A 24,568-nucleotide genomic window follows, 5' to 3' on the forward strand; every position below is an offset into this window, starting at 1 on the left:
CCTTTCTATTTATCACCTTGAGGGTCCGTTATTTACATTTTCTGTCTCTCTGTTGTTTTCTTTCCCCTTCTCTATTCACAATGCTGGGGTGGGTGACTCGATGTCTGCCAGGCTTCAGCCTAATCGGCTTGGCTCTATTGCTGCTCTGCGCCTTTACCGACATTTTGGAGCATCCTATACTGAAGGGTTTCCTACCAGCTCCTTCCATAAACCCCCCTACACAGAATGGCCCATGGAGTGGGTTGGCGTTGGCCCAAAAGATCTTCATCATCTACACAATCTTGATCCACGTCCATACCTTTGGTTTCACTCTTCGTCTCGCCTGGTCAATCTCTAGAACCCTCCAAACCACAAAGGATATCTTCCAGAGACGCCTCGAAACCTCTCCCTTCTCCTCCCCGAAGCCTAAACGCCCAGAAGATCGACCAAGTTCGGACGCCCCTCCATCTCCAGTTTCTCTACCAGATTCGACATATTCCTCTTTTGATAAGAAGGAATTTATTACTGTCCATCAATTGACCGAGAAAGAGCTCATCCATGCGATCATCCTGCCCAATTACTGCGAAGACCTTCATACCCTAGAAACAACCCTGAAAGTGCTGGCAAGTCACCCGCGAGCTAAATCGCAGTATGAGGTATGTGCCAACAGTCAATGAGGAAATTCCAAGACAAAGCTAAAGTTTTCTCCTAGATTTATCTGGCCATGGAGCAGAAAGAGGCTATCGCCGCCGACAAAGCCGGGCATCTTGTGTCCACCTTCGAACACTGCTTCCTTGACATTCACACAACCTTTCATCCTGCTGGTATAAAGGGCGAGATTGCGGGAAAGAGTTCAAATGTGGCTTGTGCCGCCCGGAGAATCATGGAAGTTCATCGCACCGAGCTCAAGATGGATTGCTGTAATGTGATGGTGACGGTTATGGACGGTATGAATCTACACACCAGCCAATACCAATTCATATTTCTAACATTGGAAATAGCGGACACACACCTCTCTCGTGATTATTTCACTGAAATTCTTCGCCTTCATTACTTGCACCTCGATGAGGCAGACCGCTCCATTTACTGCTGCCCTATTCTATTCGATCGCAATTCTCATGAAGTACCAGCACTAGTGCGATGTGCCGATCTGATGTGGGGCTTCGCTGGACTTTCAACGATGTACCCCGGAACATGGATCTCCATTCCTACATCAGTATACTCTTTACCTCTCTCTCTGGCCGAGAAAGTGGGTGGATGGGACAGTGATCCCACGGCTATCGGTGAAGACATGCATATGCTGTTGAAATGCTACTTCGAAACGGCGGGCAACATTATATCTCGCGTGGTTCATTCCCCTGCCAGCCAGTGCAATGTTTCCAGTGACAGCCGACATGGCTGGCGACGCACAGTCGATACTTGCGCTGCACGATATCGCCAGGCGTTGCGACACATGTGGGGTGCTTTAGATACCGGCTTTGCGGCACGACGTACATTGGGATATCTTCGCTTCCACCACCGATGTTCGTTCCTGCATCCCCGCCACTTCGCTCTCCTCTCGCTCCTCTGGGAGGCGCATTTCCTTCCGGCTCACCTCACGATCGTGATGATCTTTTCCGTGTTATATAAACTTCTAACCCCGGTGACCAAAATACACCCAACTTTAGCCTGGGCTTTTATGGTGACTGAGATCTTACGAGCATTTTCTTTTATCGGGATGAATGGTTGTCTATTTTTATACGAGCGGTGGCATAAACTGCATCTCGATTCTCGCATGGAGGACATGAACGAGGCCAATATTGGCGATACTGGATGTGCCCGCCGTGTCTGGCATCGACCACAATTCCTCATCGACCGGATCTGTTTTCCCATTGCGGGTACGATATTCGGCGCTGTGCCTACTCTTCATGCTGTTCTCTCTCACTTCTGGACTGATCGGCTTGTCTACCGCGTCAGTAAGAAACCGACATTCTCACTAGAGGCAGTAGGGTTGGCCTGAAGATCATCTTACCATTCTGGAGGGCTACCATATCGGCGTTTCCCTTTCTTTTTTATAATTCTTTAGATTACATACGACATATCGAATAATCATAATGTAACAATGCCATTAATGCCAGTGCTATTTCATTACCCAGAGAGAGCTACCGCCCCGCCATTACCGCCATTACTTGCAGAAACACTGGGACTTTCAGCGGGGATGGGGCTTGGAGTGCTGTGATTTGTGTTTGCCCCCGCGACCCACCGTCTCCAAATTTTTGGGGTCGGGGTATCATCGTGCACACTCCAACTTTATAAGCCCTTCTCGACAACATCTTGAACTTTTATCCTCCAGACAGCTACAGATTGACAAGATGGCATCAACTCGACGGGTTGCCGTGATCCAATGGCATATCAAGGTAGATCAAACCACTACCCCCCCAACCACCCCGGAGCAGCACTGCCCAGCTATCTATGACGCAGTGGATCCAATCAGTAACTGATCAACTCTGCAGGACGTGCAAGCAGAAGAGAATCATGCCACTGCATGCAGCTATATTCGGCAGGCTGCATCAGAAGGTGCAGAGCTAGCTGTTTTGCCTGAGTATGCAAATCCTATGTCTATTCATGGCGTTACCGCCAGGTGCGAACGAATTGGCAAACCGAACCTATGATTAACAATCCGCTCAGATATCACCTCAGTGGAATGGTTCCCAATGATCCTCGCTGGGTCGTCCAGGCAGGTGATTCTGCAAAGTACCTTGCCAACTACCAGGCCCTCGCAAAGGAATTGAAGATCTGCATCGTCCCTGGAACAATCATCGAGAAGCAGGAGGGACCGAATGGAACCCCAATCTTCTACAACACCGCCTACTTTATATCCAATGATGGGTCGATTCTTGGCTCCTATGTCAAGAAGAATATCTGGCACCCCGAGCGCCCGCATCTCACTTCTTCCGGCTTGGACCGCCATGTCGCCATCGACACACCGATCGGTCGTGTGGGCATGCTGATCTGCTGGGATCTGGCGTTCCCCGAGGCGTTCCGCGAGCTAATTGCGGACGGAGCGGATATTGTGATCATCCCTACATACTGTGAGCAATAAGCCCATACCTCAGCTCGAGCTTATAGTTCCCAGTGCTAATGGACCCAGGGACTCCACACGACGCCTCGGCAGATTGTATCAAGTACAACCCCAACACAGAAGCCCTTTTCCTCGAAACAACGCTCACTGCCCGTGCTTTTGAGAATACCTGCGGTATCATCTTTTGTAATGCGGCCGGCCCATCTGAGGATTTCCTCGGCTTGTCGCAAATCACCCTTCCTCTTGTGGGACCGGTTGCGAAAATGGGCGCCGAGGAGGGAATTTGCGTCGCTGATTTAGACCTTAAGGTGTTGGAAGTTGCTGAACAAAATTATAAGGTGAGGCAGGATATCAAGAAGGATGATTGGCATTATGTCTATAGACATAGTTCGAAGTAGACTTGGCGATGATCCTGCAAGCCTGTTAGGTGTCGGAAATCAATCAATGATTGCCAAGAAAAGATGCAAACATCCAATATCTTCTGCCTTCAAATTTACATCTCTCTAAAATATTCAAAATATCTTCAACTCTCCATGATGAAGATACTCCAAGTTTACTCTTTGTTGGCCGTGGCGCCCTTGTGGGCCTACGGAGGCACCTTTTTCCGCGCCCCAAAAGTGTAGCCGGTCTGCCTTTCTTGAATACAATTACATGATGAAATACACCTGAACATGATCGATGGTCGACAAGAAATATGGCCTCGGATGACCCTTCGAATTCAGGTAGAGAGCTGACTCCACATCGGCTCCCCACTCGAGTGAGAACCGCCTGCGAACGCTGTCGGCTTCACAAATCTCGGGTAGAGTCATCCCGCTCCTCCTGCATGCATATCGGCCCGTTACTAAACCAAAAATTCATGGCAGTGTGATAACGAACGACCATGTTTGCTCTGTGCACGAGCCGGTGTCGATTGCCAACAGCTGCCCTCAAACCGGACTCCTACAAGCAGGGTTCGAAAAGCCTCTGCCCGAAAGTAAGTTCCGTCATGTTTCTTGGGAAGAACTATTCACTCACTGCGAGATAAAGAGAATTAGCAAGAGCACAAAAGACACCTACTCATGGTGATCAGCGCCGTATCTCACGCCAGAATGGTAATTCCAATACTGGAAGTGGCCGAGCCCCCGCTCGCAATTCATCTGATGGGCCTCGGTTTGAAGATTCCCCTGCCAGGATAGACCAACCCGCCGTTTCTTCAAATACGGGAATCCTTTCTCCGCCCTCGCATTGCGATGAAGCCCAATCCGCCCTGGGAATTGCTCAACGAATTTTCGAACTTTCTAGTCAGCACATTGACGAAAGCACTACATCTGCCATTCCTGGTTATCGCGCCGGTGCCAATACTAATTACAGCATCTCTGCGTCCGCCGCTGCTGAAGATTATCAACGATTGCCTATCTCATCAATTCTAGGCAAACCATTTCCTCCGATGGACTTGGTTCATAGTCTTCTCGAGGAATATTTTGATGCCATACATTGGTTCTCATTGGCTATCTACGAGCCAAAGTTCCGCAAGATATTGGATTCTATCACAGATGGGTCTGCCAATCCTTCCGATAAGCCTTGGCTGTTACTTCTGTCAGTCATGCTAGCAATGGCAACCTGGTATCGATCTCAGCGGACTGGCACAGATTTGACCGATACTGGAGAAGAATGGCGAACATTGAGTGCAGGCCTACTGAAAATTGCCGAATCGAATCTCGTTGAGATAATGGATCGACCATCTATCACAGCAATCCAAACTTGTGTTCTTCTTGGGTCTCATCATGTCTACCACGGCCGCCCAAATCTCTCCTTCTCGCTGTTAGGGTCCACCATTAAAATGGCCCAATCACTGGGTCTGCATCGAGATTCCACCAGAGGGACCCCCGAGGATATAGAGGAAAGAAAAAGGATCTGGTGGACCATTTACACATGGGACCGATTCGCCTCGATCACATACGGTCGGCCATTGGGGATCAGCGATAAGGATTGCAATGTTGGGATGCCGGCTGATACTCTAGAAAATCCCAATTTCGTCACACCGACGGCTGGCCCGAGCAGCTTCATAACATACTCTCCTTATCAGCGGGAACTCAATAAGCTATACTTGATAGCATCCCCGGCCCTTGAGATTGTCTTCGGCTCCCGGACAACTGGCTCTGATCATCTGACAGGAGATGCTTATTACGAGCTAGCGAAAGAAGCAACACAAAATCTTCAGAGGTGGTCGAGTCAACTACCGAGTCATCTTTCCCTGGACTTGGGGCAGGACTTATCTCCTCATGGAGACCTCAAATCCAGATCCCATGCACTACAGTCCTTGGCATTACAATTGACCTACGATAATGTGCTTATTGTTCTGCATCGACCACTTCTCAACCGACAGGTTGACTATTTGTCTAACCAAACCCAGGGAGGCCCAGCCTTCCAAGGCGACAGCCCTATCGATCATTCCAGCGCAGGCCCTTCAATAAACCAACCTAATTGGCATTTCGACGATATGAACCCCAAATTCCAGGATGACAGCTCTCGACTGTGGATGAATGCAGCAGTGAGAACATCTCGGGTGACAGAACTACCTGTTCTCGCCCAGCTTGCTACCGACAGCCATCTAGTTGCATTTCTCGCCATCAATCTTTTCAATGCAGCAATCGTTCTTGCTGTGATGGCTCTTTCAGAACCACTCTCCGACATGGCACAGGATATCAAACGAACAATTACCCGAATTTTGCGTCTGCAGGATTTACTTGGGAAACGCTCTGCGCTGTCCAAGCAAAGCACCCTAGTCTTGAGGAATGTCGTCATTTTACTTCTGCGCCGAGAATCGGCAACAATATTTGCGCCTATTTCGAGTGCGAATAAACACCCTCACGCTCAGTCTCAACAGGACTCAATATACAATGAATCGATGTCTGTTGAGGACACACTTCGCCTGCCTCTTAACCCAACCCTGGACTCTCGACACCAACACCTTGGAGATCAAACATGGATGCCTCCGAGTAGAGCTGATCGGCTTAATGAAAGCTTAACATCGGTACAATATGGTATGTCTAATGCTTTTATCACCTCACGGGGAAATCGTGGGATTATGCGGCATGGAAGCTAACATGAGTATACAGTATTTGGTAATAACGAAATCGCTTCGAATTTGGTCTTGGGCACAGAAACTCCTGTACAAGGAACATTCGCTGATGAAGGTGACCAACTAAGAGGTAATTGGAACCCATCCGCGGGTTACGAATGGAATGCCTCAGGTATTGTTGAAGATAATTTGCGGCAGAGTACTTATGACGCTATCGACGGCGGGCTGTGCTGGCTGTGGGACACAACATGGAATGGATTTGAACGACAATGATCGATGCTTATGTAGATCTACTTACTACGGGAATTTTGAATTTCTCCCTCAAGTAAATACATCGCTTAGATCGAAAATATCATATGATATCCCGTTTTATTCCCTAGAGTAAGGTTTCTCCAGAGCAGTACCACAGGTAAGCATGATATATGAATTGAATTTTGATATTTGATCTTTGCTAATTGATACACTTATTCGCCTCATTCTCGTCAACATCAGGTCCATAAATAACGCTTTTGATTCCGGCCCGGCCAACAACATTCTTAAACGCGTCCTCCGCCTGTTCAAATGAAAATTCATGAGTGACGAGCCCGTCAAGCTTGACTCGGCGCGAGTTCAACAGATCAATCGCCAATTTGAAGTCTCCAGGTCCATATCGAAAGCTCCCTTTGAATACAGCCTCTTTGTCACAAATTTGACCGACTGGCAGAGAAGGATTCGGGTTACCCAGCCCAACTTGTACGAAAGTACCCCCTCGAGTAAGAGCATGGATACCACAGGACAGACAAGGCTCGGCACCAGTTGCATCGAGAACAACATCAAATCCATACTTCAGTCCAATCGAGTCCAGTAACTCCTTCGCATTGCTTTCTGGAGACTCGGCGTTCATTTTGTATGCATTTGTAGCCCCATGCTTCAACGCAGAAGCAAGCCGGCTATCAACAACATCAATAGCAACCACAGTCGAAGCCCCAAATGCGCGCGCAACAGCAGAACAAAGCAATCCCACTGGCCCAGCTCCAAAAACCGCAACCGACTTTTCCTGCAGTGACCCCGCAAGTCGACAGCTGTGCACTGCGACACTCAAAGGCTCAATCATAGAGCCATCGCGCAGAGAGATATGGGGTGGGAGTTTGTAGCAGCATTCGCTAGGGGCACGGTAGTATTTGGCGAGAGTTCCGTCGTAGGGAGGCGTCGCGGCAAAGCGCATCGATTCGCATAAATTGTACCGACCACCGCGGCAATAGTGGCAGATGTTGCAGGCAAATCCAGGCTCGAGCATGACGCGATCGCCAACTGCGAGGTCGGTGACTTGTTCACCGCACTTTACGACAATGCCGGAGGACTCGTGGCCTAGGATGATTGGTTTCTCCACGATATACTGTCCAATTCGTCCATGTTGCCAGTAATGAACCTGTGGTAATATCCGAATTAAATTTTGTTGTGCAGGAGCGTCAGTGTGGGATTTGTCTACTCACATCAGAACCACAGAGGCCAGTCGCAACAATCCGGACTATCACATCGCGATCGGTCTCGAGATCGGGAACGGCGCGCTGTTCATACGTGAACTTGCCCCCGGGATGGAGCACAAAGGCTGGGTTCGCTGTCTAGAATCGATCAGTCGATGCAAGAGATACCATCGCTTACTTCATAAAAACACCTACCGGAGAAGATTTTTGCATATCGCTGGTACTTGCCGTGGTCTTGGAAAAGAAAAAAAGATTCTACTCTGGGATCTAACTAACATGCAGAGAGTTATAATTCGTTACTTGGCGATAATTACGGTTCCGAAGCTACCACGCCTTCCATCTACTTGCCCCACGCCGAAGCGAGAGCTCGGTTCACTGAGTGAATTAAAACAATATCCCTCATCATCTCAATTCATGCTAAAGTTATTTCATCGGCACGAGTCACTCAAGCCGTTCGGGATCGGCCTTGTTCATTGTCTTCCGGCGGGCCGGCAACAACATCCCGGAACCGAGTGACCACTCATAAATCAATTGGGCCGCCGGGTGACAATGACCTGCAACCAATGGTATCCACCTCCATCTCGGCTCCTGTTAGCTCTCCTGGGGAGTTACCCAATCACCAGCCATCGGACAAGTGAAGTTGGGGTCGAAATGAGGCCTTTTACTCCCGGGATAGTTTTTGCGGATACTACCCAGAGAAATCATGTCCATCACTCCTCTGCAAAGAATTTGCGGGTAAGACAACATACCCCAGGGCCTGCGGAGACCGGTACGACAAGGATCTGGGATGTGGGCATCACTGTCGAACTCCACTCCCCCATGCTCCCGCATTATCCCGGCCTGGAGTCGGAAGATATTCTGGTTCCCCGTGGAGGAAAACCGCGGGGTAGAAATATAAGGGTTCTGCCCAATATCAGAAAAGGAAGGGAAATTCAAGAGGAATATTTAATTCGATTCAATTCCTCGCCATCGAAATCATTTCACTCCATTGTCATCTTTCTTCTGTCATCATGGAGAGCAAAGGAATTCCCGGTGATGAGGGGATTACACTGACTCCGGAAGACCGCTCGCAAGCTATTTCTGCTCTAGTCGAAGAACAGCAAAGCTGGCTAGAGAAAAAGCTGAAGCCGAAGACCATCAATGCCCGCTATCCATTCACGGGAAAGCCCTTGCTTTGGGCAACATGCGGATTTGGCAGCTTGGGTGATGCCCTATTTGGCTTAAATTCAGGTATAGTAAATTGAAAAAAGAAATCAAGAACTATATGTTGACTCTGTACTGTAGGCATTATGTCCGGTCTACTGGTGAATTCGGTCTTTATATCCCGCTTTTTCAAAGACTATGGGGGTGCCAATGGTAGCACGGATGGTGTCAACCCTTCGATCACTGGTATATCTGTCGCATGTCTGCAGGCTTCTGCAGCGGTAGGGTCACTACTGGCAGGTCGATTGGGAGATATAATCGGCCGCAAGAAGTGTGTTCGCATTGGTGCCTTCATATACTTCTTCAGCGCTTTCATCCAAATGTTTGCTCCAGGGTTTGGTACCTTCGTGGCCGGCCGCACGATTCAAGGGCTGGGGGTTGGATTTTTATCAATGACAGTGCCTATCATTCAAACCGAGATTGCCGCACCCCATCGACGAGGACTGATGGTGGGCATTGAGTACACATTCCAAATTGGTGGCTACATGCTGTCTTGCTGGATTGACTATGGGTTTTTCTTCGCTTTACCTAGTAATATGTCTTGGCAAGGCCCGTTCATTCCTCAGATTGTCCTCTCTTTTATTCTTCTTGCCATGTCCTTCTTTCTCCCGGAAACCCCTCGTTGGCTTGCTATGAATGGTTTTAGCCGGGAGAGTCTGCAGACCATTGCTGATCTACACTCTGATGGAGATACACAGGCGGAACATGTGCAAAAGGTCTATTTGGAGATTCAAGAAGCGGTCATCTACGAGGCTCGTCAAGGAAAATCAAGCTGGAAGGTATATTGCCAATTTTTTCTGCTCGTGTATGTTCGAACCACTTACTCATGAATCTTGAACAGGAAATGTTTACACGCTACCGTAAGCGGACGATCGTGGGAATCACAGCTCAGATGTATGCCCAGATCAACGGCATCAACATCATTTCATTTTATCTTCCGAGCACACTGGCTTCTGCCGGGTATAATGAGAAGAAGTCGCTGCTTCTCACGGCCGCAAATTCACTTCCTTATACTGCTGCCACTGTTGCGACTTGGTGGCTAGCAGACCGGTGGGGTCGAAAGCCACTGCTTCTTGTAGGAGGTAAGTAACTAATCCCATGCGAATATCGACGACAAAATATTAATTTTAGAAACAAAAAGGTCTTGGCATGGCTGTCCTCTTATCTATTGTCTGTGTGTTTACCGAAGCTCCCTTCAGCATTGAAACCAAGGCAAACGGGCAGTATGCCTTCGTCATGCTGTATAATGTTCTGTACGGATTCACCTGGGGGGCCAATGCCTTGGCTCATCCCCGCAGAGATATTCCCACTTCGTGGACGCAGTAAAGGAATGGCCCTTGCGACAACAAGCAACTGGGTTTTCAATTTTATCATTGGCATGGTATCACCCGATGCATTTGCCGGTATCCATGGGTATTTCTACCTCATCATCGCATTCTTCTGTCTGTCCTCGGCGGTAGTGTCGCATTTCTATTATGTCGAGACGGCCGATCATACTCTTGAGGAAATTGCTGTTGCCTTCGGTGAGAAAGCGTTTGCAAGTCCCGATAATGAGGTGATGGAGATTGCCCATGATGATTCCAAGTGTGATAAAGAGCAACATCTAGCCTGATGGGCCCATCTCAAGGGTCTCATCCCCCATTCAACATCACTACTTAGACTCATGTAGGGCTGAATGACGTTATAAATACAAGCTGGAGGCTCCGAAAAAAGCGTTCAATTCTTTCAAATTAATCAGATTCGGTAAAATTCTTTTTGATTCCAAAACACAATGAAGGTTGTATGTATATCGGTTCAAGTCGTAGGCGGTATAAAGTTGACACCACAACTACCCCCCAAAGCTCACAACTTGAGAGTGCTGGATTAATCATGCCGAGGGGAATGCTAATCTCTGCCTAGTAGGTACCTAGGTATATACCATCATCCGGATTCAATATCCAGAATCTTAGATAATGACACAAGTCTCTTGAGCTGCAACCGAGAGATCTTGATCGAAGAACTGTGATACCCGCGCCCAGGGTTCTTATTGGATGAGGCGATTTCAATGATACTAGTTTCGGCGCTCCATAGCGGCAATCTAGTAGATATCACAGAATCAGTCGTTGAATAATCGAGACGCATATCGATGATCCTGGGAAACTGGTCGATAAGTGATCCCGTTCGGGAAAATGACAGGCTACCTCAAGGTAAGGACAGCAACTGCTCCCAAAGATTCTCCCGCAATTCACTCACCTTCCTCGCCTCCTCAACCCTCAACATTCAACATGTGCTGGCACAAATGGATACCAGTCACCCCGCAAGGGTGCAAGGCTTTGAATCCTCATATCATGATGCACAAAGAAACGATCTACTGCAATACTGTGATTGACACCGCTATCAAACTATCCCAGCCGAACTACTTTCTAGACGAAGACGAGAGGGAACAGCGGCGTGACAACACCCGTTTCAGACTCCAAGCGTGTCCTCATGAAGATTCCAAGATTGTCGACTCGTTTAACCGCAGAATCGAGGTCAAGCCGCTCCAGGTGGTCAATCCCCGCTGCCCGTGCTGTACGGGTGAAATGTCGATGGTCGATGCGTTGATGGTATGTAGTGGAGTCCCCAGGATCGCGAAGTATGGGAAAGGAAGTTAGAGACGAGAAGAGAAGCTCACCTATCACTCACCATCCATGATTAGACGGATTCCAACTTCCAATCCTCCTATGCCGTCCTCCCCAATGGTCGAGAGCTTCACATCCCCAGCGTCACGGAGGAACTTGACAATCACCTATGCGAGCCTCTGAATCAGTCACTTCTCGAGCTCAAAATCAGCAAGAAAAAGATACACCAGGCCGAGAATGGCCTCTTCGACACCGATTCAGTCGAAGACGAGCATAGCAGCGAAACGTGCCTCCAGTGCCGGTACCCCTTGAGGTATCCTTTCACGTATCCCCTGCCTTGCTTACCGCCGCCGCCGCCGCTCTTCTCCAGAGATCTGTTGGACACCGAAGTCAGTATTCCTATGTTTCGCGGAATGATCGAAGCGCAGTCATGCCTTCCCAAGATCTGGCAGATGACTCCACAGGGAATAGTTTCCGGCATGATCACTCCTGCTATCGAGGGGGTCGATGACTCGGAGGACGAGTATGAAGTTGCCGACCTCGGATGTGTTGGGCTGGGGTTTCCAGTTTCCAGGACTGCAAGTCCTCCGTTCGTGAATCCTCTTCACGGACTGATCCAGAGAACGGATGATGAGTGGCCGGACAACTACCAGGGGGCCTAAGATCTCTGTTATCAAGTTTCTGGGTTCTGACTTCGAAATTATCCCAATCTTTTCTCAGATGATTTCACATTTAGATAAAAGTAGGATATCAGCCCAGCCAAATGGAAATTAAATTTCATAAATGTTAAACAAATGGGGTCTCATGTAGTAAAGTATGTAGTATGTACAGTCGGAAAGAAAGGTCGTAGTAAAAAGGAGAGTATTGGCGACAGCCTCACATAAGCCATCTTCAAAGAATGTGAAAAAAGAGGTAAAATGTCGTGGAAATTTACTGATATGCCGGTTCGTGAGTCACTGTGATCGTTGTGTGCTGATACACATGGTCGACGTTGGCAAGCTCAACATCGCGACCTGGCACAATTGCATCGGTGGAATCATTGCCAGAATGGGCAGCACAGACCGTCGATATGGGTCCTTTATCGTTCGTCTTCTGCGAGTATCCCGTCGCGGTTCCAAAGCGTGATTTCTTGTGGCTTGAAAGATCGTGGTATCCATCATCTCGTTTCGATTCGATCTCCGATTCCAGGACGATACTCTTGCGGGTAAGGGTGTATTGGAGAGTGTCGCAGAATCCCGATAGTGTCATCAGAGCACCAGCCACACAGAAATAGGCCACACTCGGTGAGTGGCCACTAACGGATGCCATGCGCCCGGCGGACAACGGCAGTGTCAAGGCGATATATGCAATCGGGTACAGAACCATGTATGAGACGACTCGGTTCAGGCGCTTGAGACTCTCCGTGTAGCTGCTTCCCAAGATCTTGGATTTAGAGATCTTGCGTCGGAGTTGAACGAACATGATGGCGTAAAGAACGAGATTCAGGAATTGAGCGGTGAAAATCCAGAAATAATGAGTCCAAAGACGGAGTACCGGGTGCTGTGTGGTCATCCAACACTGCGAGCAAAGAAATATCAGTAACGGTGCCTTGAGATTACTAGTCCAGGAGCGAGGGGGAAACATACCCATCCCACAGATGGCATCCATACGTGGGATCCGTGTGCGGCAATCGGAATGATAACCAAGATTACTCCAAAAATCCACAACCCGACCACGATGGAAACAAAGACGCGGTGGCTAACCTGCCGACCGAAGCTAACCTGCAAGAAGGTGTGCAAGGCGATCGCGAGCACGAAAACTCCACTCATAGGGTCACCGATTTGAAGCCAAATTCCCTGCAGGAAACATCCCGGGTCGTCGGCATGGATGGAGTTCTGGTCGATCCATCGCAGACTGACAATGAATCCCAATCCTTGGATGAAATCAGCGAGTGCGAGGTTGTACATGAGAACGACATATTGATTGTATCCAATGTAGCGTTTGTAGTACTTTTTCCAGAAGATGAAACGATAGGTGAAAAAACACAAGAGACTGAATGTGGAAACGAGAGAAACCATCGCCAAAGAGGCAATGGCGATGAGACCGCCTCTCTGCAGTGAGGGCAATGGATCGATGATCCATGAACCAGCTGCAGAGTTGGCAGAGTTGGCGTCCACGGTGCTTGCCGAGTCATACTCGCGGCGATTGAGCGGGCTCATGGGAGGAGCATTCCGCGTCATCAACCATTGTACGATTAAGCTCGACATGACGGCTGGGAATGAGTGGTTGAAAGGATCGACCCGGAAGAAAGCATATCTTCATCCAGGGAATCGGTCCGAAAAGACCCTCGGATCTTTATATATGGAACGCTTCATGTTTGGGGTGTGGTCTCGATCAGCCCCTGAGGGTGTTGGTCTGTTCATTTGCCCCACGTCGAAGTATGGGAAATCAGGCAAACTCTTTCGAACTAGAGTTTGACACGGGAGAAGTCGAAGCTGGATTTCTTGCTGTTTGGATCACTTTATGGTGGCAAACCTTGATGTACCCACGCTAAGCTCCGCGGCCCCTCTTATAGTGGAGTTTCTGGGACTCTAGAAGGCAATTAGTGTCGCTAGTTTATGAAGTTGAGGATTGCCCCTCTAAAACCCAGCCTATTGCACGCATAACATTCACCCAGCGTAACATCCAAGAGATCTGCGAGGGATTTCCACACGGCGCCGATCGAGGAAGCCAGTCACAATCAAGCAAGACCCATTACTCCCAGGCTTTGCTAACAGTGGGTTTCCAGAAGTCGACCATGTGTTGATGTACGGAGTACCTTAACCCATTTTTCGGGACGCGATTATCGCGCTAGAGCTTCCGATCGACCTGATCAGGCCAATGACTTCCTCATTCAAATAAGGTAAAGTCCGGTTCAGTGGACACTGTCCTTGACTTAAGTCGTCAGAACCTGGAGGACGGCAGGGCTTTGTGGGTGAGTTCGCGATGCAACGTGCACTTGGTTCGAGCGGACCCAAGGCAGTGGGACCGCTTTGTTTGTCTCAACTTTGGGGAGGCTGGAGAGTTTGAGTTGTCGCGTGCTTTGAAATTGTAAATCCCAATTACCAGAGAAGTCTGTGCCGTTCAAGTTCTGTGATGTGTATTTGGAATCGATGGAGTTGGACATAGGAGATAGCTCAGTCGCCGTGCACTGCCGCTTTGTGGGGAATGCAGCCCAACATTGTTCGATGTCTGTTTCTGGGGCTGCCCACAGCTTTAGATTCGAAAAAGGATGGTGCAATTTCGATCCACAGGCTCAGCCTGGCATGGTGGTAGTCGAATAGGGCTGTTGGAAATGGGGGATGACGATACTGGTATTGTGGTGGCATCAGCCTGCAATTGGATCAGAACCAGACTATGATGCTCGTCGGTTGAGCTCTTCGCTTTGACCGGCCATCGCTGGTGACAGACCTTGGATGCTGATTTTTGAGGTTGAGCAAAGTGGAAGTGGAAGTGGAAGTGGAAGTGGAAGTATGTTTTCCACGATCTGCAGTTGTTTACTAGGTAGGTGTGAACCATGGTAAGCAGCTACCAAATGGGTAAATGCGTAATTTTCCCAGATACTCTGCATTACTTAGTACCTTAAGGTACTACTAGTAGCCATAAACAATCATGATGCTATCTCGTACATTGGAATAAAAATACGTAAACAGGAAGAGTGGATTTCTAGACAATATCATAGTAGAGACAAGATCGTTCATCGATTCCGTCAAGGTTCATGGAAGAGGGGAGGAAAGACAGCAAATAAGGGAGGAAACGGTATAAAGCTCTCAAATTCGGAAAAAAAGGAAAACAAACCCACGCGAACGAATCCAGATTCCCAGCATGGTGAACATGAACTCCTTCCGCCAAAGGTAGCAGCAAGCAAGCAGCAGCAGGTTCGGAGAAAGAAGCCCCCGCTAGGCCACACACAAGATCTAAAATAATCCACACTCGAGCAAAATCATGGAATGAAAGCTCCTCTTGCTCCCCACTCGACTAGACTCAGAGGAGAAATGATAAAAGGCAAGATGTCGATGCGAAAGTGCGAAAGTCTCCATTTCGTTGCAAACAAAAAAGATGCGGTCGATTCCCAACTCCACCAACGCGATCAATCCAATCATACATTCGGCTCGTCATCGGGTCCAACAAAGAGATCCGGTCCCCTTTTTACTGCACCTGGCTGACGATCTCACTAGCGCGACCCAAGCTCTCCACCATTTGCTGGCACTCCTTTCGTCGGCGGATCGTGTAATCACTCTCCTTAAGCAGGTCATCCAACTCGTTGTTGCGGTACATGTTCTCCAACAGCTCGCGTTGCATCTCGTCCTTGGTGAACCTGGATGGTGGTTAAATTGGATGACGTTAGGGTACTGAAAGAAGAATACTCACTGCACCAGTGTATACATAACAGCCTTGGGAACCATGTCGATCATTGTGCGCTTCACGATGTTGAAGTAAGAGGTGATGAGCAGCTCTGTCAAAGATGGTTAGTCAACTGATAGCTGACATTATTACTCAAAATAAACTTACTGATAACCTCAACCTCGGTAGCCTCGCGCTCCGACAGACTGGCAGAGGCCTTAAGGGTAGGCGGGGGAGCCTCCATGGCGGCCATCTTCTTCTTGTTCTTCGAGGCCCAGAAGCTGCCAAAGAATCCACTTTCCTTGGCCTCGCCAGTGGTATCCAAAGATGGGCTTTGGGCGCGAGCGGGTAGAGGCTTGCCGGTCTTGGGGTCAACTTGTGTGGGCTTGGCGGCTGACTGGCGCTCGTTGACAAGGGTCATAGCCTATGCAAGTCAGTAAAGCTGTCAAGCTACAAGGTTCATCCAAATATACTTACGCGGTGTCCATTGAGGAAGTCGGGGTGGCCAGTGTTAATGTAGGTGGCCTCCATGTTGATCAAGTCCCTGACCAGCTTGTTGGTAGGATCCATGCACTTCTTGAAGAAGGAAATAACCACGGCGTGGACCTTCTCCTTCAGCATCGGGTAGCGACGGAACAGTTGCTTGTTGAGAAGTTGACCCAGGATGCGCACCAGCTCATCGTATACCAGGGAGATACACTTCGTGCTGGGGTCCTCCAGGCGCTTGATCTGCTGCTTCACAATCAATTCGAAGGCGGTAGTACCGACAAACAGCGCAGGGGAAGAACCTGAGGAGTTGTAGAGGATTGTACGAATATCAATATCCTTGACAATATCGAAGGGGTCCACGGCCTTGACACCGTTAGAGTAGAGCTCGTGGAACACAAAGCTGATACGAGCACCACCAGACAGCTCAATGCTGGATAGTTCCTGGTTGTTTCCTTCCAATACAGTGCGGTATTCATTGCTGAACTCGGTGATGATGTTGAGGATGATGTTGGCGCTGTTGCCCAGCATCGAATCGCCGAGCTGAGAAAGTTCCGTTGTGTATTTCTGGAGGGAGGAAGAGATGCGAGCCTTGATATCGGGAAGGGTTTGCTTAATGTGCATCATCAAGATCTAGAGCGAGGTCCTGTTAGTCTGTGATTGCGGCCATCCTCTGGCATCATGACCAAAACATACCAGGTTCAATTTCCGGGCCAAGTACGGGGTACCGCAGTATGAAGCCTTATTCCTGTAGGCCTTGTGGTTCTCAAAGAAATTCTTCTCGTTCTCCAGGGCGTAGGCAATCGGCTTCTTGTTCTCAATATCACGCTGACCACGGTTGACGACTGGAACGTAGCCCAGACGCAGGGGAATAATCCGTCCAGCGAGAATATCCACAACGTCAGTTCCATCGTCCATCAGATCGACCTTACTCAAGACACCAATGGTGCGCTGTCCCTCGGGGTCCACTTCGCGTGCCAGCTTGAGACCATCGGAGTTGGCCAGATCCTGGTTGGCCGAGGTGACGGCGAGAATGATGGCATTGGGCTTGCTGATGTACTTGAGAACCATGTCCTTAATTTGCTTCTCAATGTCCTTAGGCTGGTCACCGACGGGAACCTTGGTCAGACCGGGCAAATCGACGAGGGTCAGGGTGAGGACATTGGGCGAGTAGATGCGCAAGTTGATCGGAATGGGCGAGATGCCGGCGTTCTTGCCAACTTTGGTCTCGGTTTCGCGGACGATCTCATCGCGGATCTTGTTGAAATCGAAGAACTTCTCCCCGGGCAAGTGCAGGAATTCACCGTACTCGTCGACGTTGGCCTCGCTATCAGATGTGTCTAGCTTCTTTTCGCCGTTCGCTTGTGTGCTGGGGGGGCTTGTTGATGAGTTGCAGAATAAGAGGTCTCCGGGTCACAATTCCAGAACCACGGGGCAGGCTAAAGAAGGCAGAAGCGTCGAGGTTAGCATTGACTGGCATGACAACAATGTTTGGGGGTCCCCGCCACCGTTGCGGAGAGCTAGCGGCGCAAGGCCCTAGGAGGTTTGGTTGAGGGGGGGCGCATACAAATCCCGGCCGACAATGTTCTCTAGTACCGAACTCTTTCCGCTGGACTGCGATCCAACGACAGCGATTTGTGGCAGGTCGATGGGATTGTGAACCTAAATGAAAGCGGCGGTGTCAGTTGTTGGGTACGAAGAGACCACGAATGCCGCATAACATGTGTGCGGCGAGGGCGCATCGACTTACGCCAACTGTAGAGAAGACATCTTGGAGCTTGTTAACCAGCGAGATCAAGCTGGGATCATTAACGTTTATGCTGCGCCCGAATTAGCTGGGGCCTTATCGGAGATGGTGGGTGACAGGGGGGGAGGGGGTGGCTGCGCACGAGTGGCCAGTTGGGCTTGCCATGGCTGGCGATTATGTGAAGTATTCCGGGGCGTAGAGAGGGAGAAAGGTGAAATTAAAACGAAGGAGAAGTAAAAGGAGGAACTTGGGGGGGGGTAGCTCGAGGAATGGAAAGCGGCAGACTGTTTGTTGGCGAAGTAAAGGCGGTGATGGCGGTGATGACGGTGGCGGGCCGCGCAGCACACAGCACGAGTAGGCATCCACGGGGGAAGGTCTCGTGGTGGTTTATACTTGGTGCCTAGTGTCTCGTAGCACGCATTGCGATTGATTTATACCTACAGATCCAAAAGGTCTTCAAATCTAACCTCCCCAAAGAAGAAATCTTATTGAACATAACTACAGGGTAATGTGTGCTGGTAACAAAAAGCCGGAAATAAAGTGTGGAAATGCAAAAAGCGATGGAATCATGTCCAGATGCCAATCTACTCATCCGAGACCGAAGCAAATCGCTCCGTCATGGACTGCAGAATCTTCTCGTACTTGGCCGACACCTCCTGCTCGTCGTCGGGGACCTCGAACTTCATGCTCCGTAGCGAACTCTGCAGGTCGGTAGTGGCATCACGGACCTTGTTCCAGCTCTGGCCCTGGGCGATGGCCTTTTGGGCCTCGTCGTGGTAGCCCATGAAGGCCTTCATCATATACTCAGTCTTCCACAGCGGGCAGAACTGATCGTAGTCACTGTATCCGTTTTGCTGGAGGAAGTCCTCCTTGAGCATAGCGGCCAAATCCAACGTAATCTTATCCGAGTCACCCAGTGCCGCCTTACCGATCAACTGAACGACCTGGTCCAGATCCTCGGACTTGGAGAGCAGTTCACGGATCTGATCACGCAGGCGAGGGAAGTCGGGGTTGTGCTTCTCGTAGTACTTGTCCAGGACGGCGTTGTACTTGCTGTAGGACATGGAAGTATTGACCGAAGGGAAGTGCTTCCGCTGGGCCAGCTTCTTATCGAGACCCCAGAAGACTTGCACAATACCCAGGGTACTGCTAGTGACAGGGTCGGAGAAATCACCACCAGGAGGGCTGACAGCACCGACGATACTGACACTTCCTATGCGCTCAGGGCTACCCAGAGCATTGGTCTTACCGGCACGCTCGTAGAAAGAGGCCAGCTTGGCACCCAGGTAGGCCGGGAAACCCTGATCAGCAGGCATTTCTCCCAGACGACCCGAAAGCTCACGCAGAGCCTCGGCCCAGCGAGAACTGGAGTCAGCCATCATGGCGACGTTCTTTCCCTGGTCACGGAAGTATTCGGCAATGGTGATACCAGTGTAGATAGAGGCCTCACGGGCAGCGACGGGCATGTTCGAGGTGTTGGCGATCAGGCAGGTACGTTTCATGATGGGCTCCTTGCGGCCATCAACGTTGATGGAAAGCTATGGTACAATGTATGGTTAGCGCATCATTCGGTGACTCATTCGATGATCTTTAAATGCAGACATAGGAACATACCTCGGGGAAATCCATCAAAACCTCAGCCATCTCGTTGCCACGCTCACCGCAACCAACGTAGACGATGATATCACTGTTCGAGAACTTGGACACAGACTGGGAAATGACAGTCTTACCGCATCCGAAAGCACCGGGAATACACACGGTGCCACCCTGGACACTAGGGAACAGAGCGTCCAGCACTCGTTGACCGACAATGAAGGGCGCATCGGCGGACAGCTTGTCGCTAGTGGGACGAGGCACACGGACGGGCCAGGTCTGCATCAGACCAAACTCGGTCTTCTTGCCCTCAAACTCGACCTCCAGAAGCTTCTCCTCAACAGTATGGCTGCCTGCGGGGGCAATGCGGGTAATGGTACCGCGAGCGCGGGGGGGGGCAGGAGGATTTTGTGGTCGTTCACCAGACTGTTCTCAAATACGGTACCCCAGATATCACCACCGGTGATGTGGTCACCGACCTTGAAGCCAGCGGGCTTGTAGTCCCATTTCTTCGAGCGGTCCAGCGCATTGACGGAGATACCACGGGGAATATAGATGCCCTCCGACTTCTCGGCGATGGCACGGAGGGGTCGTTGAATACCATCGTAGATCGTCTCCATCAAACCAGGGCCGAGTTCGACGGAGAGGGGCTTGCCGGTCCGTGTAACAGGGTCGCCGACTGTCAGACCAGCTGTAGCAGAAAAACGGGAGCCATTAGCATTGGGTTCGAGAAGTGGTTGATCGGTGGCATACGTGGCCCAGGGAAGGGGGAGCTATACCGGTTTCTTCGTAGACCTGAATGGTGGCCTTGTCCTGATCGATTCGAATAATCTCACCGGACAGCAGATCATGTCCGACTTGACACTATAGCGAGCGGGGGGTCAGTATCTCGGTACGGTCAGACATTCCGGGGCAATCTGTCGGGGGGGAGCTCCTCGAAGTCTTACCAGCTCGTACATGGCACAGCCGATCATATTCTCGGCCACCACGACAGGGCCGGAAATGGAGAAGATGGAGCCATGCTCCTGAGTATCCTTAGCAGCCATCGTGGAGGTGATCTGTGGGGTGGGCAAGGAGATGGATGTGGTCGAGCTGGATGGAGCGGGCGAGTCTGGAAGCGGTGGCAGCTCGGGCGGTGGAGACGTCGGAGTCAATGGTAGCTCGGATGATGGTAACTTGAATAACGGCACTGGCGACACTTGACTCTCGGGTCTGTCAATCAGAGCAAGCAGAGACGGCCGTGCTTTCAATCGAGGCCTTCCCAATCCTAGCATTCAAGTGGTGGGCCCGGCGTTGAAATCGAAGGGTAGGTGTATCATGCACGGAGTAGTGGGCATTTGTTAGGACAAGAGTGCGCCGACTAATACTCGTGGAGTCTCCCCCCCTAAGCTGACATCCAATCGATAGATGCCTGCTGCCGGGGGATTGGCGCCCGCGATCGGCCATATTTTTGGGAAAATACAGGGGCCGAAGATGCTATTGGTCAGTTGAAAGACGAAATTGATGGCTTAGTTTCCAAGGTTATAGTTACCTACTCTACAAACTATGGAGTACATTCCCAGCAGTTGGTAGCAGTAGCAGTGTCGGGCATCCATAGATGGCCAGTGAGAAACAAGGGGAATTAAGTTCATTTCTATAACTAGTATATTGCTTCATTAGTTTTATGTACATGCTAAATAATTTCTCACACAACACGTCTGCAGCGACCAAATTTATTCCTGCAGGTACCCGCGGCCTCCAGAGTTGGAATCGACTCTGGCGGTATGATATCTAGGGCCGCTATAATTCAAATAATTCGATTTGAAATCCGATATGCTTGAAAGCTAGAAAGACCACAGAACCTCGAAAGAAGAAAACCAGCATAAAACGTAAACCCAGACCACACGTGATGCTTTCCCTAGCACCTCAATAAGGTATCCACGACGTTCGCCTTGTGACAGCTCCTCGTGGGAGCAGTCGACCAATCATCAAGGATACGCATACATCTAGATCCCAAAATACATCAGATTACAGAACGTGCAGCCAAACAGATGCAGCACAGCGGGGAGTATCTAGTATCGATCTGCGGGTTCACATGCCCTGCCCTAACCCCCGCTCGCTTTACCCCGGACCACGGACCACGGTTGACACGAGTTGACAGCTTGCCACAATGCCAGTGGTCATCAGCAACGCTCGTAGCTTCAAGTTTTATTATATATCTGAAAGAAAAATGCCCAACGGAAGAAGAAATGCATCTCGCATATCCTGTCTCTTGAAATCGTGCATTATACTATCACAACTTGAATCAGGATGGCCTTGAAAAGCCCCCAACATGGAAACAGTACTGAGTGTCACTACTGGGGCTACTCCTTTCACTGGACCGACCTCCATCGCTCAGAGGACGAGCTACGACCCCTTGTCCACACTTTTGATTCACTTGCCGATGAGTGTGTGCAGCGCTTGAATGATATCCCAACCGAAGGGGACTCGGATAAACCTTTCAGAAAGGATCTATACGCTCTACTCAAAGACCACGCTGCAGATGATCCCAAGCTACAGGAACTATGGACCCAAGTCAATACCGTCCCTGAATGGGTTGACTGGCAGCAAATACAGCGAGGCCAGGATGTATTCTTTCGATACGGGCTTCCGATCTTGAACGTGGTGAGTTGGAACTATACAATAGTCCCTCCACATGCAAACCAGCACTGACAATCCACTCGCCCTACTAGCTCAGTTTCGAAAGTCTTCTCGGCGGCATGTGCGTACAAAAATTATAGCTGCCCATATACATCCTCATTCTAATTTGTATCCAGGGGCGCAATCAGAGTCGTCGAGACCCTAGCTCGAACCGGTGGTTTCGGAGCCAAAGTCGTCCGCCGCCGCCTTCTAGAAACCCTCCAACATATCCTGCAAGTGAACAGCTCAGCAGAAGGAATGAAACCAGGAGGCGAGGGGCATATCTCATCCGTCCGCGTCCGACTCCTCCATTCCTCCGTCCGCCTGAAGATAATGGGTCTGGTGGAACAAAAGTCCGACTACTACGATGTCGACAAGTACGGTATCCCAGTCAACGACCTGGACTGCATCGGCACCATAAATACATTTTGCAGTTCAGTGGTCTACATGGGACTACCACGTCAGGGTATATTTCCCAGCACACAGGAGATCGAGGACTACATTGCTCTCTGGCGATTAGTTGCCTATTACATGGGCACGCCGACAGAGCCTTTTGAAGATCCGGCTCGCGCACGCGCTACGATGGAGTCTCTCCTAATCTCGGAGATCAACCCTACTGAGATTGGAAAGGTACTGGCTAAAAACATTATAATTGGCCTGGAAAATACGGCCCCGGCTTATGCCTCCAAGGAATTTATGGAGGCACTGAGTCGGCTGCTGAATGGCGATCTACTCTCGGACGAACTCGAGATCCCCAAATCGAGTCTTTACTACCGTTTGATGGTATGGGGCTACTGTTTCTGGGTCTCCGGGATAGCATACGTTATTCCAAAGATCTATTTCCTTGACCAGCTGGCAATTTCGGTAAATACTTTCTTTCCCTTTGTTTTACCTCAATTACCTGCAACTTACTTCACGCCCTGGTGTTAAAGAAACGTATCGCTGATATTGTGAACTAGCTCCGGCGGAAACTCTTCTATAAAATGCTACTCGATGAGAAAATGGGATTGGGAGGAGAATCTCGTTTTGAATTCAAGTATGTGCCTACTTTGACCCGCACCACTCGACTGGGTCAAAGACGGAGCACCAAGTTTGAGAGGCCAGGCGTAGAAAGTGTGGCGAGGCTAGGCTTGCTTGCTGCGCTCACTGGGATTGTTACACTTCTCCTGAGTCTTCTCTTTGCAGTAAGAGTGTTTTCTGTGAACCAGCTCTTTCAGATTGTTGGGGTATAGAGCGCATGTTTGTGGAGGTGTTAATTTAGTGGAACATAAACCGTTAATTAACCAAGAAAGAGAATTTGACCTTTTTATTGGACTTTATGAAGACTATGATGCCTTTGATGGGATACTCAATCTTGTTAAGAAGGTTGTATAGTTTTGATCAAAATATCATAACAATTCATCTCGAATACAGTCGCAAGTGCTTGTGGTCAAGCTAGAAAGGCACCAAGCTAGGGACAGTGTTGAAATATGATCCACTTGTCATCGTCCCTCTTCTTGGTATCGTTTTGCCGAAGGCCAAGAATGCCTGATAAATGCTCGGCGGCCCAGTGCATCGCTGGCGTCATCGCATTGGCCCATTCAAATTTTAGTAGGGAAGCTGGTAGTTTAAACTGAGTGACCATTTATCATCTGAACCTGCTGTATGCTGTTCAATGCCTTGTTGGGTTTGTTCATCCGAGATGCGGACGGTTGATACCATCTTCTATTTGTGGCTGGCGACCGATACCCAAAACATCGTGGTGCACTTCTTTTCACAAAGACATGTTGGTTGTTTCGCTTATGTCTTCGAAATTTCGAAAAAGGAGCCGAGAAAAAGAGTAGAAGATAGTGTAGAAAGTGGAGCCAGGCCGGGTTTGGTTTGGGCAGCATTTCGGTTAAGGTCATAACGGCGATCTTTTGATCCCGTTGTGAGTGTGACCGATGGTAAAAATTACGCTAGTCTGTGGTAATTGTCAACAGTATGAGTTTTCCACAGTCATCTTGTACTGTGGTGAAGGAGTTTCTCCTGGTGTCCAGATCGATTGGGTAGCTTTGATAATGTTAGGACAGCCGGAATTGGCGCAGACGAACGAGGTCAAGTTGGTGATAGCAAAGAAACCGAGGAGTATATCAAGGCCTCGATTTTAATTTAGTCAGGCATGGCTAGAGCCGAATCATGTATGTGCTGTCACTTTGTAAACTTTGCGATTCACCATGTGAGGTGGTGCGCAACAGTCGATCGGGCCATGCATGACGTCTACACTAGACTGGAGACGCGAGGGGAAATCTTGCCTCGAGAATTTCTCCCCTCGAGTCAAACTGGCTCTTGGTCATTGGAGTAATTCAAGTTTTAACATTTTGAATATTTTAAACT

General features: G+C 49.6%; 10 protein-coding genes across 10 annotated transcripts; 6 read left to right on the top strand and 4 right to left on the bottom strand.

Moving 5' to 3' along the window:
* Positions 1 to 80: 80 nt before the first annotated feature.
* N7533_003878 (glycosyltransferase family 2 protein) lies at positions 81 to 1,978 on the top strand (the record flags this gene model as incomplete). Its single annotated transcript, XM_057100528.1, has 3 exons — positions 81 to 635; positions 692 to 926; positions 981 to 1,978. 3 exons carry the CDS (start codon positions 81 to 83, stop codon positions 1,976 to 1,978), a joined length of 1,788 nt encoding a protein of 595 aa, XP_056960158.1.
* Positions 1,979 to 2,626: 648 nt separating this feature from the next.
* Positions 2,627 to 3,061, top strand: N7533_003879 (carbon-nitrogen hydrolase family protein; the record flags this gene model as incomplete). Its single annotated transcript, XM_057100529.1, has 1 exon — positions 2,627 to 3,061. The coding sequence occupies one exon, from the start codon at positions 2,627 to 2,629 to the stop codon at positions 3,059 to 3,061; it is 435 nt and encodes a 144-aa protein (XP_056960159.1).
* Positions 3,062 to 3,099: 38 nt separating this feature from the next.
* N7533_003880 (fungal specific transcription factor domain-containing protein) lies at positions 3,100 to 6,125 on the top strand (the record flags this gene model as incomplete). The annotated part of the gene is made up of 2 exons (XM_057100530.1): positions 3,100 to 3,350; positions 4,322 to 6,125. 2 exons carry the CDS (start codon positions 3,100 to 3,102, stop codon positions 6,123 to 6,125), a joined length of 2,055 nt encoding a protein of 684 aa, XP_056960160.1.
* A 427-nt stretch (positions 6,126 to 6,552) lies between these two features.
* On the bottom strand, positions 6,553 to 7,777 carry N7533_003881 (NAD(P)-dependent alcohol dehydrogenase; the record flags this gene model as incomplete). Its single annotated transcript, XM_057100531.1, has 3 exons — positions 6,553 to 7,509; positions 7,574 to 7,702; positions 7,760 to 7,777. The coding sequence occupies 3 exons, from the start codon at positions 7,775 to 7,777 to the stop codon at positions 6,553 to 6,555; spliced, it is 1,104 nt and encodes a 367-aa protein (XP_056960161.1).
* Positions 7,778 to 8,574: 797 nt separating this feature from the next.
* On the top strand, positions 8,575 to 10,379 carry N7533_003882 (uncharacterized protein; the record flags this gene model as incomplete). The annotated part of the gene is made up of 5 exons (XM_057100532.1): positions 8,575 to 8,794; positions 8,849 to 9,546; positions 9,609 to 9,849; positions 9,909 to 10,020; positions 10,091 to 10,379. The coding sequence occupies 5 exons, from the start codon at positions 8,575 to 8,577 to the stop codon at positions 10,377 to 10,379; spliced, it is 1,560 nt and encodes a 519-aa protein (XP_056960162.1).
* A 652-nt stretch (positions 10,380 to 11,031) lies between these two features.
* N7533_003883 (uncharacterized protein) lies at positions 11,032 to 12,029 on the top strand (the record flags this gene model as incomplete). The annotated part of the gene is made up of 2 exons (XM_057100533.1): positions 11,032 to 11,312; positions 11,579 to 12,029. 2 exons carry the CDS (start codon positions 11,032 to 11,034, stop codon positions 12,027 to 12,029), a joined length of 732 nt encoding a protein of 243 aa, XP_056960163.1.
* Positions 12,030 to 12,297: 268 nt separating this feature from the next.
* On the bottom strand, positions 12,298 to 13,613 carry N7533_003884 (uncharacterized protein; the record flags this gene model as incomplete). The annotated part of the gene is made up of 2 exons (XM_057100534.1): positions 12,298 to 12,924; positions 12,993 to 13,613. 2 exons carry the CDS (start codon positions 13,611 to 13,613, stop codon positions 12,298 to 12,300), a joined length of 1,248 nt encoding a protein of 415 aa, XP_056960164.1.
* A 1,921-nt stretch (positions 13,614 to 15,534) lies between these two features.
* Positions 15,535 to 18,127, bottom strand: N7533_003885 (dynamin-like GTPase vpsA; the record flags this gene model as incomplete). Its single annotated transcript, XM_057100535.1, has 8 exons — positions 15,535 to 15,703; positions 15,757 to 15,841; positions 15,898 to 16,153; positions 16,207 to 16,848; positions 16,912 to 17,584; positions 17,783 to 17,877; positions 17,966 to 18,035; positions 18,105 to 18,127. 8 exons carry the CDS (start codon positions 18,125 to 18,127, stop codon positions 15,535 to 15,537), a joined length of 2,013 nt encoding a protein of 670 aa, XP_056960165.1.
* A 419-nt stretch (positions 18,128 to 18,546) lies between these two features.
* Positions 18,547 to 20,829, bottom strand: N7533_003886 (H(+)-transporting V1 sector ATPase subunit A; the record flags this gene model as incomplete). Its single annotated transcript, XM_057100536.1, has 5 exons — positions 18,547 to 19,500; positions 19,577 to 19,888; positions 19,936 to 20,246; positions 20,335 to 20,419; positions 20,503 to 20,829. 5 exons carry the CDS (start codon positions 20,827 to 20,829, stop codon positions 18,547 to 18,549), a joined length of 1,989 nt encoding a protein of 662 aa, XP_056960166.1.
* Positions 20,830 to 21,844: 1,015 nt separating this feature from the next.
* On the top strand, positions 21,845 to 23,445 carry N7533_003887 (oxygenase MpaB family protein; the record flags this gene model as incomplete). The annotated part of the gene is made up of 4 exons (XM_057100537.1): positions 21,845 to 22,198; positions 22,267 to 22,295; positions 22,351 to 23,077; positions 23,173 to 23,445. 4 exons carry the CDS (start codon positions 21,845 to 21,847, stop codon positions 23,443 to 23,445), a joined length of 1,383 nt encoding a protein of 460 aa, XP_056960167.1.
* Positions 23,446 to 24,568: the final 1,123 nt, after the last annotated feature.

This window comes from Penicillium manginii (genome assembly GCF_028828005.1).
Source record: "Penicillium manginii strain IBT 31320 chromosome Unknown utg000004l:1.0-7231830.0:1.0-7236170.0, whole genome shotgun sequence".
NCBI lineage: Eukaryota > Fungi > Ascomycota > Eurotiomycetes > Eurotiales > Aspergillaceae > Penicillium > Penicillium manginii.